A 19397-nucleotide genomic window follows, 5' to 3' on the forward strand; every position below is an offset into this window, starting at 1 on the left:
ACACATGATTCAGTTACACAAAATATCATAAACTTGTGTATGCATGTGAGTTTAGATCACCTCTGCGTGTCCTGCGCTGGCAGCCGCGATCAGAGACTGATGCACTGCTTGGCTCCTGCTCACCCCCTTCTGGCCGCAGCAGGAAGTGCAGCTCCAGTCCTGAGTCTTCAGCAGGTAGCACAGCGCCTTGAGGTGGCCTCGCTGAGCGGCGTGCACCAACACACACCGACCTGAGCTGTCTACATGACCCACCTGAGCACATAGGGGCGAGAGACAGAGACTTAGAAGCAGGGTTAGGGTGAGGGCCATCACAACTTTAGCTTAATCTCAAAACACACGCACACACACACACACTCACAGAACAGACAACCTATCAATCAAAACCATAGACAGTGACACGTTGGTAATTATTATATTTCTACCACTTGATGGCGCCAAAGTACATGATTTTCAAATCCTGAAAGGCAGACAGTCTAGTAGGCAGACAGGTGGGCAGCTACCTTGGCTCTGTGCTGACTCAGCATGACAATGACGTCCATGTGTCCGGCCGCAGCCGCGAATCCCAGCGCAGTCAAACCGTCATGTGACTGAGCGTCGACCTGGAGAAACAACACAGAAGCCTCAAGCATGAGTCACAGCACAAAAGATTTAATTAGAATAACGACTCACGGATTCTGTGAGATGGATATTGAGACTTTTATTATGTATTTTCTTGCAAAGTGAATCAGTGCAGGAATTCTGGCTTTCATTTAAATCTCAGGATCTATTGCTGCACCCTTTCAAATGTAATGTCAATTAAAGCTGGACGCTCACTCTTATTTCAAAGTTCTGTATGTAGAAATGAGAAATTCAAGGCACTTGGGAGTCCACAAATGAATTTTCATGCAAAATCTGGCCCGGACCTTCTGATTTCTAAATCAGACCACAGGCTGTTACAAGCAACTAAGAAAGTCAGGGAAGGTTTAATTTATGAAGTTATATAGGCAGCCATTCACTCATTTGCAATAAAAAAAAGATTAATACATGTAAACTGCTTCCCAGGTCTACATATACAACCTTTAGCTTCTATTTCACGTTTAACCATGAGTTTTTGTCTTTAGTAATGTTGCAACACAAATGTACTCTTATAACATATCATTTAAATGTGCCATTAAGTTTTGTAATAGACTTCTGTTGAATAAATCAACAAAACAAAATGTTTCCTCAAAGTTGTGACCTAAAAGATTAGAAATGTTGTGCTATGATAACATGAACCTCGAATAACCTCAGAAACAGTAAGAAAAAAGAAGCTTTTTTAACCTGAGCTCCGTGGTCGAGCAGCAGCGCCACAGCGTCACTGTGACCCAAGTGAGCGTGGACGCACAGCAGGGGGGCGTTGTTGAGGACATCGCTCCGATAATCCACGTCGGCCCCGCCCAGAATCAGCAACCTGCTCACCTGCACAGGTAGAGAGTCAAGTTACAATCCACCTGTTATAGGCACGCGTCTATGTTTGTGTGTGTGTGTGTGTGTGTGTGTGTGTGTGTGTGTGTGTGTGTGTGTGTGTGCAGTGTGTGCGCAGTGTGTTACCTTGATGTTGGGAGTGTAGAGGTTGCGCAGCGATGACAGAGCAGGACTCACGCTCTGTGTGCTGTAGGACAACCACAGCCCCTGCAGGACTGAGGAGGAAACCCCAAGCTTCTTACTCAGGCCCTAAAGATAAGAAAAGACACCACAACGACAAACATTTAAACACTCATACAGCAGGGGCCAAGAAAGGTCAATGCCACAAAGCCATGATAGCTTGTATAACATCATTTGAAGTACTCAGAGGGAAAGCAAGTTGCTAAACTACTTCTTAGTGTGTCTTTTTTATGCTACTCCACACTTTGATGGACATTTGTGGGGTCTAGATAGCTAATAAGCAAATAGCAAGTATTCTCAAGATGACGTTGCTAAGAAACCTGTCTATAGGCTCCTGAGCTGCTTCAAGACTTGTGTGTGTGTGTCTGTGTGTGTGTGTGAGCTCACCTTGTAGATGTGAGCCTTCAGGATGTGATGTCCCAGCTCCAGCGTCTGCTGTCGGTTCAGCTTTCCCTCCTGTCTGCAGAGCCAGAAGGCCAGCAGAGTGTGACCGCTCCTGGAGACAAACAGACAGAAAAGCAGACCCCTTAGTGAAAGCATTTCTCTCTCTCAGCCTCTCTCTGTCTCTCTCTTTCTGTCTCTCTCTTTGTGTCTCTCTCTCTCTCAGCCTCTCTCTTTCTTTTCCTCTTCTCCCTGCCTGTCAGCGTACCTGGGGTCGCAGAGGAACCTGTCATCCTGCCCCTCCTCCCTCCACACCAGCCACTCCCTGAAGGAGGCATGGTTTAGCATCCTGCTGCCATCGCTCCGCCGCAGCAGGAATGGGGAGAGCTGCTCCAGCCTCTGCCCGAACTCCGCCCACGGCAGCGCTCCTCCGCTCACAGCGCCAGCGTTCACCACCTCAAACAGCTGAGGGAGGAGGAAGAGGGGAAAGTTATATACAAAACTTTCATTAAATCAAAAAACAAGGCTCAGTTTAGGGGTTTGGAACCAGGATATTTGCATACTTCTATGTAAAAACATTCACATACACACATAAAAACAGAATGGCATGTACCTGCTGGTCGGTCAGTGGGTGCAGAGATGCCACAGTCACGTTGAGCAGTGGTAGAACTCTTTGAAAAGATGACTGGGTGGGAAACCGCATGTTGAGCTGCAGCAGGTAGACCTCAGCTAGACTCACAGGAACCACCTGTTATCATACACACACACACACACACACACACACACACACACACACACACACACACACACACACACACACACACACACACACACACACACACACACTTAAATTACCGTTCTACTGTATATCCAACTGAATACAACTAAGTACAATTTTGAGGTACTTATATTTTCTGGAGTATTTTCACATGATGCTACTTTCTACGTTTCAGAGGGAAATATTGTACTTCTCCTCCAATACATTGGAATGAACCCCCATCATTCTTTCATTTGACCTTCACTTCACTCTGTTCTTTCTTCACTTCTTCCTCACCTTGAAGCTAGAGCTCTTTATGACCAGGAATCCTCCCTCTATCAAGTCCAGGGTCAGCTTCAGGTAGAGGTACGAGCCTCTGCTCAGGCTCTTCAGGTGGCTGATCAGCTTGGCCAATGCTGCGTTGTCAAGCCGACCATTGCTCAGCGACACGTTGCTCTGGATCTCAGCGCTGCTATGGATACGCTGCATCAGGTAACCCTGAGAAAAAGAAAAAAAACATATTGAAATGCAGATAGCTTGATAAACAGACAGATACTGTAAATAGGCAGCCTGTGTGAATGTTACCTGCAGGTCCTGGTCTATGGCGTTGTTCTCTTCCATCCTGTCTAGAGAGATGTGGTGAAAAGGAAGAGAACGAGTGATGTCCTGATAGAAAAAAAAGACAGAGAAATAGACTTTAGATGAATTTGCTTCACACAGACACATTTTCTGTGTTCTAACTTTTGGGAGCAGAGAAAGAGGCTGATATTTACACAACTTTGAAACCTAATTTCATATATTTGGCGATTTTAATCATTCAAATTTGGCATGGTGGTTAACAACACACTTTTCTGTGGTATGTCAAACTCAGAACACATACCTGCTGACCGGTCCTGACAGTGGTAATGACCTTCAACCAGGAAGGAAATTTCTGGATGTTTCGGGACAGGAAGGAAGTCAGTGTGTCACCGTAATCCGGCCGGTGGAACTCTGCCTCGTTTAGGCCGTCAATCAGGACAATAAGCCCCACCCCCTCCACATGCAACTTCCTCTCTGGAAAAAACAACAACAAAAAAACAGTGTAAAAACAGCATAGATTAAGAACTGTTCCTCGCAATTATTGAACAGAAGCTAACGGAACACAGTATGCACCTCTGTAGAGAGCGTCCAGTGGTTCTAGTATTCCTCTCTGGAGGGCAGAGCCTGGATCCTGGATGCAGGAGCGCAGACTAAGTGTGCTCTGTAGCTGTGGCGACCGGTGAAGAAGCTCCCGATAGGCTAACAGCTGAGGGGCGTTGCTTAGCATCGCCGCCATGTTGTGGACGAACTCCGGAACCAGACAAGTGTGACAGTTATCAGCCTGACAGAAATGATATGAGACGACCTGCAAAGACAGACAGGAAGAAAGAAATCCATGCGTCATTTTTAGATTTCACTAAGACCTTAAGTCTGGTATTGTGGATTTCTTTACCAGACTTTCAAGTTTCAGTAGAAAAACATTCATATAAATCAATCATATCAAAAGGCTGTACCTAGCGTCCCCTCTAACACTCTCTAGGCTAACTATACGCAAAGAGCGGGAAACAGCTAGCTTGGCTCTGTACAAAGCTAACAAATTATTTACCAGCACCTGTGAAGCTAACGTGTTCTAGGCTAACCATACACAAAGACTGGAAAGAGCGGGAAACAGCTAGCTTAGCTCTGTACAAAGGTAACAAATCATTTACCAGCACCTATGAAGCTCACTAATTAACACATTCTATCTGGTTTATTTCATCCATACAAAAAACAAAGAGTAAAAACAACACATTGTGGTTTTAGAGGAGCTTATGAACCAGACTATTTCTTGGCTGGGTACAATGACTTTGTGATATGTCCGCTAGCTTCTTTGCAACCACAACGTGACGCGAAAACTTGTCAGAGATATTACCTATTAATTTATCAGCTTTAGGTGAATTTGGTTACTTCTGACAGAGCCAAGCTAACTGTTTCCTGTATTTACCATTCAGATATGAGAGTGCTATTTGTTTTCTTATCTAAATCTTGACAATAAAATAAGCATACTTCCTAGAACGTCAAACACTTGATTCAACATTAAGCTCTAGAGGAACAGTCTGACAGATTGGTAAATACATTTGTTAGCCATTTAGCTAGAATCAGTCAGAAGAGAAGATTGATGTCAATTTAATCTCAGATTTGAGTACAACAGTACATCTTTCAACAATTCTAAACCTTTAAATATAAGTTTCTGTGATTGTAATCGGAGTTTGGGCTATTATGTAACAGAATAGTAAAATAATACATTTAGAGGACTATGCCACCATGTAATTTTGCATTTGAGCTCTCTGAAGGCTTGTTTTAGTAGTGATAAAAGTATTCAGACGGTACTTATATGAAAGTAGCAATACCACAATATAGAATACAATGTCTTTCATTCAATACTTCACTTAAATAAAGTATTATCAGCTAAATGTTCTCAAAGTATCAAAAGTAAAAGTACTAGTACTGCATTATTATTACATAATATATTATTGACGTATTATTACTGATGCATATAGCAGTAAACAACAGCAGTTTTTTTAATGTTACAATTTTAAATGCCATATATATTCTAGTTTATGTAATGGGCCTTTTAATCTAAAAAAAATCATCATATTTTATAAACTCATTATATGTTTTGTTTTTAAAATCTTAATATTACTGATGTATTGTGTGTTACAATAGAGCCAGGATGCTACCTGTCCTGCAAGCCTCCTTAGCACCTCCTCCTGTCTCCTCTTCATCTCTGGAGTCCCTGGACAGCTTCCTCCTCCTCCTCCTTCATCTCCTCCTCCTCCTCTCCCCAGGGAATCGTGGGAGAAAGAAACAGATTCTACATCTGGAGTGAGGAAAAATATCAGATTTTTTCATTCTCAGTAAAGATGTAAACACACAAACCAAGTCTCTTTGTCTCTGTGACTCTTAACTGCATTTCTATTGCTCTGGTGTATTTTTTTCCCCCACAGCATGATTTAATGGATTTTTCTGGTGGTTGGATCAGCTACGTGTCTAGTTGCTGGTTGTGAGTCTGGCTGATTTTTATTGGGTTCAGCCTGATGACTCAGCTGTCTCTTACAGAATGAATAAGGTTGTCTTCATGGCTGGAATAACTCACTGGGGGTCCTTTGGCAAGCATGTGATATGTGCTCTTGCCAACAAGCTACTCTTTCCTCTAAAAGCTCCTACAAGATGCAGGATATAATGTATCAATAATACATGTGTAATAATAAGCCCCCTAGTTTTTATTAATGATCTGTGGCCAGGCCTGGAATCGAATTTAATGTGCATGAGTGCATATTCTTACAAATTAACCTACATGTTCATTTTTTCCCCGGCCTTAACTGTACAAATACACGACAAAGAACAGTCACCATGAATTAGGGGTGTAATTCAAAGCTATAATCTGTATCTATATTTGTTTAAGCCAGACAAACTGTATTTGGATTTAAACCACGAGTGGGCAGGGCTTACCCTACACATTACTGCTAATCATGCAGACTGTTTCATTTTCCATGTGCTTTTTACTGCCATTTATCCTAGTCTAGCTGCCCAAACCAAAACCAAAAAACATCATATTTGGACCCTGTATTGATGGATCAATTAAAAATGTGATCCCACCTTTGAAACAGGGTCTAAATAGAAACAAAATGCATTTGTAACACTGCAAATCAATCTGAGGGTGATGTGGGAAGAGTGCTGGGAAAATGTGAAGTTTGTTTGAAGTGTGGTACAAAGTGAAAAATGAGAAAGCAACTGACAAAAATCTGAAAAGCTTTCTTGGCCATTTTGCACGCAAAAGTCCCTTACTTCAGCTCATTTTTCTAGCCACACAGAGTGCCTTATCTACCATAAATTGGCAATCAAGTAAAGATAACACCAGTGCAACATACCAGTGCGACAGTAGCCACAATAATTACTTTATCCACTTATTGTATAATAATGTAATTCTCAAAATCCTCATGTCTATATATGGCTAAGCAAGTAGTGTCCTCCATTCCTCACTGTGTACGTCCTGAGTGGAGACTGCAGAAGCGAGCAGTGTCGCTTATATGGAATTAAAGGTAAATAACTCTGTCCTGGCCCATAATGGCAGTCTGTGTTTTTACTGAAGTGTAGCGCCCATTCTCCCATCCCACCTGCTTCCCCTCTTGCATTATTATGCTATTATATTATCATTATATCAGTGGTATAAAATGATCATTTCTGAATGATGTATTCATATTTGTTTACACTCCTACCTCGAATCCACAATGAATTCTCACAGGCTGCATAGCAGTGATTCATGGACCGGATCCAGGCTTGTGGGTGTTTTACTGTGTCGTTTTTACTCATTTCTAACTTTGAGAATGCACACAAAGCAAGGTGCAAATCAATATGACCTGTAGATGCAAGTCCATCCAAAACAAAAACATGTTGCACAACTCTTCTCTGACACACCATGCTTTATCCACCAAGCCTTCTTGTCTTTATCAGCGTGATGTTTGAGCTTGTTTCCAGCTTCCTTATATACTGTATAATCCATCAAACACTCATACAACTGTGAACAAGTGAGTAGGGTGATGTCATGTGACACAGAGGGTGTCATTTATCTGTTAACATGTCTATTAGGAACATGCATAGGTAAGCAAAAACATCAAAAGAACTCAAGCAAAGAAAAGCAGAACATGAAAGTGCTATTCTGTGTCATCTATCCAGTTGCATCACATTTCACGGAAATACATAATCAGTTCCATCCCTTAAATGTACAGGAACTGAGAAGTAGGCCTGTCATGATAACTACTTTTGTTGGATGATATATTGTCTCAGAAATAATTGTGATCAATTATATTATTGTCATTTGAAGATCATTTTATACCACTGATATAATGATAATATAATAGCATTATAATGCAAGGGGGGCTGGGGGTGGGATGGGAGAGTGGGTGCGATGCTTCTGTAAAAACACAGACTGCCATTATGGGCCAAGACAGAGTTATTTACCTTAATTCCATGATGTTGATAATTACATTATTGTTGATGATGTAATTATTGTGACAGGCCTACTGTGAAGGGACCTTTTTGTCAATGAAAGGTGGAAATCTAGAGAATGTGAGTAAAGAGTGAGGCATTATGGTTTACCAAATTAGGCAACAAGACTTGACAGTTTTGTAGGGTCTACTGGATTCTATTCATTTTCTAGTATTTTTTGATGGGAAATTTCAACTGTAGATTGATATTGCAATTTGTTAGATTTATCCAAAAGGTATAAACAGATGCAAGGGACTAGAGTAGATAATTTTGAAGTCAGATAGTTTTGAAAAATAAGGTTAAAGAATGACTTTGATAGATAACAGAATTTGCTGTTTAGTGCTGAAAAACGAAGATAATTGAAGGTTATTTATATGCATCTTGTACATTTCTGTATCCACCAGAAGTAGTTTATATTTTATATAGGTTTATATTGAGTATTTTGAAATGATGTTAGTAAGTAGGATGAAGTTTTTTTGTATACTTTGTGAATATGATGATAAGTAAGTCACATGACTGATCAATAAGGAAACTGTAACCAATCTCTGAGGCCTCCAAAGTTAAGGCAAAGCAGTCATTAGATGAATAAAACATGGAGTGAAGAAGAGTTGTTGTCTCTCTTCTTACGTTTGGGCAATGTCTGGTTGCCAGCAGTAGTTGGACACATGCGGTTTCCATGACAACTGAGCGCCACCAGACGGGCGATGATGGCTGTTTTGCCGAAGCCCATGTTGCCGACGATCACCACACCCCGAATGGTTGATGGGTCATCACTACGGAGACAGGCGTCTACTTCTTGGAAGAGCCACTCTCTGCCCGTGAACAGCCAATCAGACGAGAGCCCGGGAACCTCAAAGTGGAGGGGCTTCAGGTTGAGAGATGGGGTGAAACGAACTGTAGGAGGAGAGGAGAGGAGTATAGTAATACTGCTAATGAGAAACTTTCGATAGGTACTTTTCGTATGTGTGTGTTTGTATGAGTTTACCTTTATGGTCCTGCTGACTACGACTCCCAGAATTCTGTCTGGGCATTCTGAGGGACGTCCTGGAGGGGATGTGTCTTTGCTGATCATCCAGGTAGACCAGATCTTCAAGATGGGCAGAACTAGTGGCTAAAGAGAGAGAGAATGAAAGAGAAAGTTCATTTTCTGCACAGACAAGGTTGTATAACTGGCATCAGAGCTCTTTCAATCATCAGTGCAATAGATGAACAGCTGCATCAGAAACATCTGGTTATTTAATAAATGTCAAATACTGTGTGCATAAAAAATTAAAGAAGAGAAGTTAATTATAGGCCTGTCACAATAATTATGTATTATCATTATATCAGTTGTATAAAATGATCTTCAAATGACAATAATATCGTTTATCGCAATTATTTCTGAGACAATATATCATCCAACAAAAGTAGTTATTGTGACAGACCTAATTAAGTACAGATGTCTGCCAGGTGTGTCTTGCTGCCTGTATAGTCTCAGTTTTATTTAACATGCATAGAATAGTGTAATGTTGTTGTCACTGGGGCCTGGGTTCACCTAACTTTATAAACTTAATAACAGGACAATAACTAAAACCCTTCCCTACTTCCCGCTCTTTCCCAAACAAAGAAGACTCTCACTCGATTGTCTATCTCAGCTCCCTTACAGTCAAGATGGCGACGAAGCTAACAATCCGTACAGGAATCAAAATGTAAAGAACACATCAAGTTTGTGGATATGCAGCGGACAATCCAGGAGCACAGTAACTTCCTGGATCCTCCGATAGTTGCCCGGCAACCTCATGGTGACAACAGGACTCTTTGAAACTTTTGTCTAAATGGTTTATGAGTGTGCCACTTGTGAATTCAAGAAGCACTGTATGAACACATGAGATGAGCTCATATCAGTTGGAAAACACTGAAAGGTCTCTTCCAGATAGTTGTCTATGTCGAAGCAAGTCGTGCACATAAGTGGTTAAAAGTACATTTTTAAAGAGAAACAAAAGTTGTCTTCCTTTTCTTTCTTTCGTTAGTGAAGTGAAGAACATTAGAAAGGATGTTAACTGACGAGCAGAGTATCTGACTTCCACTTCAGATGTCATGAAGCTGATTTGAAAGCTGACAAAGAACCTGACAAATGTTAGAAACTGACAAAAACTCACCCACAGTGTGATCCAATTAATCTAGTTACAGTCCTCTAACACCACAGTGAATGCCAGCATTGGCTGTGCCTTGTAGCCTGTGTGTGTGTGTGTGTTTGTGTGTGCGTGTTATGAGATACGTCATACATGTCACTTCCTTCCTCTCCCAAAGCTCTTGTGGTTCACAGTTTTTATGGGACAGAGAGAGAGAGAGAGAGAGAGAGCAAAGAGGAAGGGGAAGATGAGATGTGAACTTGTCGCCTCAGCAGCTCTGTTGTTTAGCCAGGTTGTTTTGTATCTACACACAACAGACTACAGACATCTGGATTGATCTTGCAGTTTCAGTATCACCTGGAGTATTTATCACACATCTGTTTGGGCTTACAACCTAACACTGGTGATCCTGATACCTGATACCCAGAATCATCAAACCATTTATAAACTGGCTCAGTCAAACATACTAGAACTATATCTTGACAGGATCCAGGATTTATCCATCCGTTAAGAGCTTCTGTGCAGTGTCCTGATACTGTTGGTGAGTAGCCTACAGGTTTGGAAATTTGGACAAAGCCCATCCAGCTGTTTTATCCCTTCTTCCAATTTTTATGTTACAACTGAATACAGGTTTGTACTTAAAGCACAGAAATGAACGTTGTATCAATTATATCATCTGTCTCTCTCAAACTATGTCCAAGCGCTTAAAAATGACATAATTTTGACTGGCTCTGCTGCAAAAATTCATGCATAATAAGGTCTAGAGATAGATATATGGGTAAAGGGGCTAATTAAAGCTGCATTATTTTTAATTTAAAATATTTTTTGGCAACAAAAAAAACACATATAATGGAACTCCTTGCTGGAAGCTCTGAAACTTGCAGTATTATTTTACTATCTTTTAAATCACTTTTCTAAACGTTTTTCAATTATGCTAGCACACTCTGTTTATTTCCAACATGTTTTATCCGTTTTATTATTATTATTGATTTTTATAGTTTTTAATCTTAAATTATTGTTGGGAATTGTAGGCTATTTAATTTGTTTACCTGGTTCAACCATGTAAATCGCTTCAAATTTGTTTTACTCGTATTTTGTACATGATAATTGTATTAGCACCTCATATAGCTGAGCTAACGTGTTAGCAAAACCTATTTACTACTTACATCCAGCAGACACACAGAGCAACATTAGAATTCATTTGAAATTGTGTTTTGTCCATTTAATGAATATAAGTCCAATATTCACTCTTCTTTTTTGCTTCTGTTTTGCTTCTCACCAACTCTTTAAAAACACGTTTGGCTGTTTAGCTGCTAAATGCTACGCTATGTTCTCAAGATACTGTGTTTGCTGTGTGGTGCTGAGCAATAACGCAAAAAAAAAAAGTTTTAACTTTTTCACTGAAAACTACTGTCTGCTATGGCTGGAAACCAAGCGAGACTGAACCAAGACAATACATTTGGGGAGTGTGAGCCCAAAACAATTCGCTAAAATGGGCTAAAATGCTACATAGTGCTGAAGGGAAGTGTATCAGGTACTAATCATTTGAGGGTTTGTCATGAGTTACCCCTTTCATATTATACAAATGTAGTTATTTGATTCCATGTTAGCATAAAAATGTTGATTAAAGCAGCTTTAACAGATATGTTTTGCTAACATGGCTACAAGGCTAAAAAGGCTACATTGGGCATACTTTTCATTGAGACTACAAAGATTTAATACAACAACAAAAAAAACACATATAACCTTGAGTTTTAAACTATTTGTTAGTTAAAAGCCAAGTACCTGTATTGTACCTCTAACATAATTATTATAAATATCAATCTTTAAAAAATGTTTCTATTGATCTATATTTATTTATTTTTAAACCTGCAATGATGCTGATGTCATGAAATTAGAGAAAGCACAAAAGCTTCACTATCTCTGGTGAGTTCACTATAGTTGAATGAGAGGGAGTGATACGTTTCCTTCCTCACAGGAAAAGAGTGTGTGGGAGCGCACTGGAGACCTGCAAACACACACCCATATCCACACATGTCATCCATCTTACCAGCAACTGAATTGGGTCGAGGCATGAGGTAGAGAGGGATGGAGTGGGTGGAGCCAGACGAGCGGGCGGAGCCTGGTCCTCGGTCTGGGTGGAGCTTGTTGAGGCTGTAAGTGGATGCGGCCATGCTGTCCTCCACCCTGTATAGGAAGCTGTCATTCACGCGTCCTGCCGCTTCCATACAGGAAGAAGATGTGGAGGCCACCACCGACCGGCCCCCTTGCCGCCAAAGGTTGGGGCTGCTGCCATGGTAACCATCGCCGGGGTGCTTGGCGCCGTCGTCCCGCTCGGCCGCTGACTCAGCAGAATAGCTGGTCAACGTGGCTGAAAGAAAGAGCGGGAGCAAGACAGAGACAGTTAATAATGTAGCCGTGTAAGGGTTGCTTATTAAAGAGATTGTACATTATCTGACCTATAATGCCGCTGTCTCTGCTCTCCAGGGTAGAGGTGGGAGAGGTGACAGAGGGGTGGTTGGAGGAGGCGTGCTTGTTGTTGCTGTTTTCCTCCCCGCCAGCAGGAGGCTGCAGTGTGGAGCAGGGAGATGTGCTGCTACTGGCCAGACTGGAGGAAGGAGAGATCCTCTGTTGGAAAGAAAACAGACATAAACATTTACTGATTTTATCCTCAACTTTGTATATACATGTTTGTACATGCATTCATGCATCTACAGTATGTTACAATTTCCATTTGTCTTCTTACTGTTATAATTTATCATATATTATATTGTTTCTCATGGTTTTGTTGTCTTTTATGCTGTACTGAATTCTGCTTTACAAACACACATTCATACATACAAAGCATGTTTAAAATTATTTTTTATAAATACAGTATATATAATAAAAAGTGTAATATGAAGCAAGACGTATTGCTATTTATAGACTTCTTAGTACATTTACTCAAGTACTGTACTTCTCCTCAATTTAAAAGGTACTTTTACTTGTACTATATTAATTTTGTTCTACTTTATACTTCTACTCCACTTTATTTCAGAAGGAAAAATTCTTTGGCAGTACTTTTCTACATTTTTCTACTTTTCCATTAACTTTTTTCTATGATTTTAGAACCTATAAAAATAAAGAAAATGAAGTACAGAACAGAAAAATTAAACGTTAGATTTTAAAAAATGTTTTTAAATTAAATAAATGATAATGAATTCTGCTATTGAAGCCAACATAGTAAATATGTTTAGGCAGGTAGAGTTTTAAGTTAAGCATATCCAATATTCTTTTTGTCATACACTACATAAAAATATAAATCAGTACAGTATATATAATAGGCATTACATCTTACTTGTTAATTCAAGTCCAATAATATAAAATATATTATTCTGCTTTTATTATTTTAAGAGAATTCACAGTAATATTGTAATTTGACTCAAGTAAAATTCTTCCACCACTGCCAATTGTTAGAATATTGATGATTTAAACTGATCATAATTGCAGAATTGTATCAACTGTGTGATCATAGTTACAATTATGAATTATCACATGTTTCTGAATACAAATAATACTGTTTAATGTAAAAACGCCACTATTACAATATAGTTCAATTCACTTTACACTGAACCTTTTCTGTTTTAAAAATGTTTTGCATGTGAGGCAGTGATTACCTGTCCATCATCCTGAGCGTGGTAAGGGGACCCCGGCTCTCCACTGACGCTCTTTTCCCCCAGCAGGAAGCCCAGCCTGGTCATCAGAGCGTCAGCCGCCTCGTCTACTGTGGGGGGCGGTCCTAGCTCCTCCTCCTCACCTGGAGAGTCAGAGAGAAGAGAGGAAGTGAGAGACATTCGAATGCTCGTCGGGTACGGCCTCTGTTTTCCAGCCTAAATGTTCTATAGCAACTCGACACATTAGCAGTATAGCTTTGAATGTAGCAGTGCAGTGTGAGTCCAGTTTAGGCTATTTGTCAGTGAGTAAATGCTAAAACTCTTCAAGGCCTGAGCCAAGTTCTTGTGTCTTGCCTGCCACCTGCTGATTACAGTGAAGGCAGGTTAGCCCCAAATTTAGTAAGAAAAGTTAGTCTGTTGTGGAGGAGCATAAATGAGCTACACCTGGTGCCCAATGGAACCTGACAAGGTTCACTTAAGGTGGACTGACGTTTAAGGTGGTCCAACTATTTTCATTTTAGAGATGATCTCAAATGTCTGGCTGCTGAGTCTCTCCTGCATTTTGGTGTATATATATATATATCGCAGAAAAGAAGATATTGCAATGCCATTTTTTTCCACTATCATGCAATCCTAATTTACAGTTAAACAAACCTTATTTAACTCATACCGACCCTTTATGCAGCCCCTCAGTTCAGCTTCTGTCTAAAACAGGTCATTTTAGCTCCTGTCTCTTTAAGCCACCGCACCACTCTGTTCTGATTGGCCAGTTCTTGACATACATGCCCAGTTAGTGACTATCATTGGAATAAATACAGAGCTTTTATATCTGGTTATCGTGATACATCCATTACTCGAAAATGTTCCATTGAATGAACTCCCCTAAAAGGTGAGAAGGCTCAATTCTGCCCCCTGCTGTTTTAAAGGTGATACACACATCATCAAGGAAACATTTTAAGACATCCAAAACTTTGATTTCTCTCTTGACAACCTCTGTTTCTCCCTCCATCCTCAGTTAGATGTAAACCCCCGCCCATCTATGCTCTGTTACCCTGGGGCCACGCCTCCTTACATTATGAGATTGAATCCATCCAATCAAGATGGAAATGGCTGTAAATCTGTGCAATCGGGGGTGGTTATGAAAACAGAAGGGATCGTAAGAGAACTTAAAACATCCATTAAAAAAATATGAACTCAGTAACCAGAGCCCACCGGGATGACCACGTGAGAGTGTGTGAGCATGTGCAAAAGAGTGATTGATCTTCACGTTAATATATTCACTATCATGACCCAAATATGCCCAGCACAGACACACACACACGCGCGCGTGTATATATATATACACACACACACACAAGAATGTAAGCCACAGCATGAAAGCTCATACTCTCTGTCTCTCTCTCTCTGACAGTCTATAATTACAGCTATAAATTGCTGACTGGTGGACTAAATACTAGAAAAGCATTGCGTGTGTGTGTGTGTGTATGCACGTGTGCGTGAATGCACGCACATACATGCAAGTGCGTGTGGTCAGTCAATGACAGGGTGTGTGTGTCATTTTTAGAAGAAGAAAAATAAAATGGAAAGATCAGATAGAGGGAGAGCAGACTTTTCCATTTCTGTCTACAGGAGCTTCTGATTCCTTCTATCAGTCCTTCTTTCCTTTCCTACATCCTTCCTCTCTCACCTTGTTCCTTCTATGCTCTCCTTGTCTTTTTGTGCTTTCTTTCTATACAATCTTTCTACCTTCATAATGCGATGTTAACGCTTGCTTTTTTTTGTCATTTTGGTGAGTAAAACAGAGTAAATATAGCACAAATGTTACAGACAGCACCACGAACAATGTGTTTCCAAACCTGCTTATTAACCAGCTGAGCTGTCAGCGACACCGAATAATTAAAACTGGAATCAGTGTGACATGAGTCTAAACACAAAACCTATGCACATTCCTCCTTCAGTAAAAGCTTGTATGTTTCAACCAAAGAACATTCATACCATCGTCTTGTGAGAAAGAAAGCAGGATTTAATTTTCACTGTTCATTTTTCACACAACTACCTCCTTCATTCAACTACCTTCAAGTCTGGCCATTCTGAAATACAAACTCTTTGGCTTTCGGAAGTTGTCAGACAACATGGTGTCCAACCTGTCTTTTGTTTGAAGCTCACCCTTTCTTTCTGGCTGTTTTCAGTTCAGATAGTCGAGCAGAGAAGAGGGGCACTAAGTAACGACATGGAGACACGGGATCGAACCATGACCTTTGTGACAGATGTGTGTGGTTTCATACAAAAGCAACATGTGTGGTTGCAACTGAAAACTTTCAAAACAAACTCTAAAAAGGCAAAAAATAGAATAAAAACCTAAACATTCACTCACACACACACTCACACATGAAAAACCCCCTCTGAAATTGCCACATTCAGTGAATTCGTTCACTGGTTTGTTCATCAAACCTTCATGATCAGCTGTTTTAACCATGGAGAGAACAGACAACACGTGTCCTAGCATTTGCTTACAGTATTTCCCTGTTTTTCATTGGTTGTTTTAGTCTGCTGACAGTAAGTCTTGGTGAATGTTATATTATTTCCACACAAATGAAATGATTCAGTCTGTTTTAACCTGTATTTACACTGGCCTGGCAACACGGAATCAACAGAGTTTCCAAGTGGGAAGTGTTTTTCCCCCATTCTGTATTCCCATTTCAAATATTTATTTAAAGGCACATTATGCAGGATTTTCCTAAAAAACAATGTATCAACTGGGACAAAAATAATCCCTCTCAAACATCACTTATGACCCACTAGAAGGGTGTGGCGGTACAAATCTTGTATACTATACCTTTAAACAATCTCTTTAATATTACAGAAGATAGAAACTCGTGACTCTTACTGATAATGTAATGATCCTGTATATGTTCATTTTATAACCACCAGCTTCAATTCTTTCACCTTCCTTTCTGAGAAATTACATTTTTTCCCCATGACTTTGGCATGGTGGACTGCTTAAAAAACTACAGTACCCATGAGCCTCAGCTGCTGTTGCTACAGAGAAGAAGCAATGGGGGTGAATCAGAGCGTAATGAGGTCAAAATGCTTCACCACTGAAGTTATAACCAAAAATTATAGTTTTAAAAGTAAACAGATTCACTCTGTAGCTTGTAAAATCAGGTTTCAGAGGCACCTGAAATAACCAGTCCCACTTCACAACTCTATGTCTCCATGCTAAAAGGCTTCATAGGACATTTGACATTTCAACCAATTCATCCTTTTACTCTTCAAAATGACAATTTAAATGTTTACCAAATACTTCAAACTTTGTGATGACTGGTTCATCCATTAAAATAATTAACAAATCAATTATGAATGGTTTTCCATGGAAGGCTGCACTTCCTCACAGCTGTCAGATATGAATTTGGTATTTTAGACCAGGACAATGCCCCCCTGTTACCTGCTACATCTCATTTTCATGTACACAGGGTTATCACTCAGCCTTGATGAAGTGTTTTATTTTTTGTTATGGCGGTGAGCTGATGGATAAATACATAAAATAATGATTGTTATTTTCAAGGGCGCCAATGTCAGCTGGGAAAGACGGGTCTTTTTTTTCATCCACGGCTCTAGAAATATGGAGTTTGCCTCAGTCACCCTCAACCAACATTAAGAAACCTGACACTATGAAAAGGTAGGATATATTTTCTACATAAACATTTTGTTGATACTGATGATAGTTGGCTCCTGATATTAAACTAATATGAACTGATATATGAACACACATACAGAATATGTATACCCTATGTACTATTTACCTATATGACTTTTTTCATACTACAGTTTAATGTGGTTGTCAGTATTCATGTCAATGCTTAATCCACCTCAGGTCACTCATTCTGGTTATAAAAGAGAGACATACTTAATATGGTATGTAGCAACTACTGTATGGGTTAAATGAATTCTGCAGTATGTGAAGCAGATGGTACAGCAAATACCATCAACATCACAGAATTGACAGTTGCTATGTTCTACTCACTTGTGTTGTTTATCTGAGTGGGCTGCTGTTTAGCCTCTAATGGAGAGTGGAAGATTCAGGAATAAAAATGAATTCTGGGTTTCCTGCAGTGCTGCGGATCTCATTTATATGCTGTTGCCTCCAGGGGAGATGCCATTACGGTAGCTGCAATCAAACTGAAGTGAAAGCTGATATATAGTTTGATAACAGTCAGAAAAACAAGTTAGCTCATATAAATGTGGAAGTTCTTCAGTCTCAAAGCACTTAATGTGAAATAAAGTATTTCCACAGGCCGGATGTGGTACCCTACTGACTATGTTGAAATCCATCTTTTTCTTGAATTTTAATCAAATGATATATACATCATTTAATAAAAACCTGAAACACAAGAAATGTGAATGTGTGAATGAGTTAACAAGTGGAATTTCAGTCAGGAAACATTATGCAAAGTGTAACCAGTCCTGAGATCAATAGATTGGTCATAGATTGGTCTGTTGTTGACATGCCACTCTGAGCAAAAACATGAGGGTTTAAAGGACGACCTCACCTGTGTTCCTTTCCAGGTTTATCAAATGGAAACACACACTCAGCCGTTAGCGAAAAGGGAGGGACAGACAGCTACAGAGTGTTGGGTGCTCTGAGAGAGAGCTTCAGGACAAATAACACCTGCGAGTCACACCCGGCCGATTCTGCTCTGATCTGGAGCTGTTTACAGACGGAAGGAGAGCTCCGAGTCTATTTTTTAAACTTTGATCAGTGGCAACAGTGTGTGCTCTGTCTCTGTGCGTCTATTAGCATGTTTAGCAGAGCAGCAGCAGTGAGTGCTCTGTCTGTGTGTCTGTTGGCATGGTCATCAGAGCAGCAGCAGCAGTGAGTGCTCTGTCTGTGTGTCTGTTGGCATGGTCATCAGAGCAGCAGCAGCAGTGAGTGCTCTGTCTGTGTGTGTGTTGGCATGGTCAGCAGAGCAGCAGCAGCAGTGAGTGCTCTGTCTGTGTGTCTGTTAGCATGTTCAGCAGAGCAGCAGCAGCAGTGAGTGCTCTGTCTCTGTGGCTACTGGCTAGGCAGGATAGGGGGTTTATATCAGTTTACATGTAGCAACATCATGAAGAAACCTATGTCAGGTCATGGGAAGAAGTTTTTAAAAGGGCTTGAGAAAATAACAGTTTGACTCAATTATATGTGCTTTGACCAAAATTTGAATTTTCAAATTTGAAAACATAAGGAACACCACTAGGAAGCTAAAGAACGATATAAAAACCTCAAATATTCAACAAGTTATGTCCTTTAATGGAGATTAATTCAAGTGAAATTAATTTCAGCTAGCAGAAACTAATGGGTTATTCTGATAACAACACAGTTAATGTGGTTAGGGGATTTAGGGGTGAAAATATATCTTGTTGTTTAGTTGAACAGGACAACATTTTGTGATGACATCAACAGGTTTATCTAAACTTGAGAATGCTTTATCACATTTTTTTACTACAGGTACCCTATGCCTTACAAACTTGAGCTATGAAGTTTGAACAGAGCGGGTAGTTAGGCAAGGAAGGTGTAATGAAAAATATTATCCATTGTGTGGCATTATGGGAAATGTAGTATCTAGTGTTTTTTTGTATTTGACGTACACTAGAGATGTATTTTGGGCTCTGCTGCACCAATTCTGACCATTTTTTTTAAAAAATCTGTCACTTTTGAAAAGTGATTTAATATATAATATCAATACAATATATTAGAAGTGTAGTAGATACCCAGTTAGCAGAGATAATGGACAGAAAACCAGGACAACTTGTTTAAGTTATCAGGAAAGACACAAAATATGACTA

General features: G+C 40.0%; 1 protein-coding gene across 1 annotated transcript in view; it reads right to left on the minus strand.

Annotated features, from left to right (window-relative positions):
• The window catches only part of tanc2a (tetratricopeptide repeat, ankyrin repeat and coiled-coil containing 2a), a 33728-nt gene that overhangs the window by 8555 nt on the left and 5776 nt on the right, over nucleotides 1–19397 (minus strand). Inside the window, exons 3-19 of the mRNA XM_062439082.1 lie at nucleotides 13575–13714; nucleotides 12378–12546; nucleotides 11969–12289; nucleotides 8793–8918; nucleotides 8435–8701; nucleotides 5500–5639; nucleotides 3914–4145; nucleotides 3642–3814; nucleotides 3347–3427; nucleotides 3059–3259; nucleotides 2618–2752; nucleotides 2273–2469; nucleotides 2011–2119; nucleotides 1570–1692; nucleotides 1300–1437; nucleotides 501–599; nucleotides 61–252 (exon numbers count right to left, since the gene is read on the minus strand). Coding sequence (XP_062295066.1) covers nucleotides 61–252; nucleotides 501–599; nucleotides 1300–1437; nucleotides 1570–1692; nucleotides 2011–2119; nucleotides 2273–2469; nucleotides 2618–2752; nucleotides 3059–3259; nucleotides 3347–3427; nucleotides 3642–3814; nucleotides 3914–4145; nucleotides 5500–5639; nucleotides 8435–8701; nucleotides 8793–8918; nucleotides 11969–12289; nucleotides 12378–12546; nucleotides 13575–13714 — 2843 coding nt within the window. The remainder of the gene's footprint in view (nucleotides 1–60; nucleotides 253–500; nucleotides 600–1299; nucleotides 1438–1569; nucleotides 1693–2010; nucleotides 2120–2272; nucleotides 2470–2617; nucleotides 2753–3058; nucleotides 3260–3346; nucleotides 3428–3641; nucleotides 3815–3913; nucleotides 4146–5499; nucleotides 5640–8434; nucleotides 8702–8792; nucleotides 8919–11968; nucleotides 12290–12377; nucleotides 12547–13574; nucleotides 13715–19397) is intronic.

Source organism: Scomber scombrus, chromosome 18 (assembly GCF_963691925.1).
Source record: "Scomber scombrus chromosome 18, fScoSco1.1, whole genome shotgun sequence".
Taxonomy (NCBI): domain Eukaryota; kingdom Metazoa; phylum Chordata; class Actinopteri; order Scombriformes; family Scombridae; genus Scomber; species Scomber scombrus.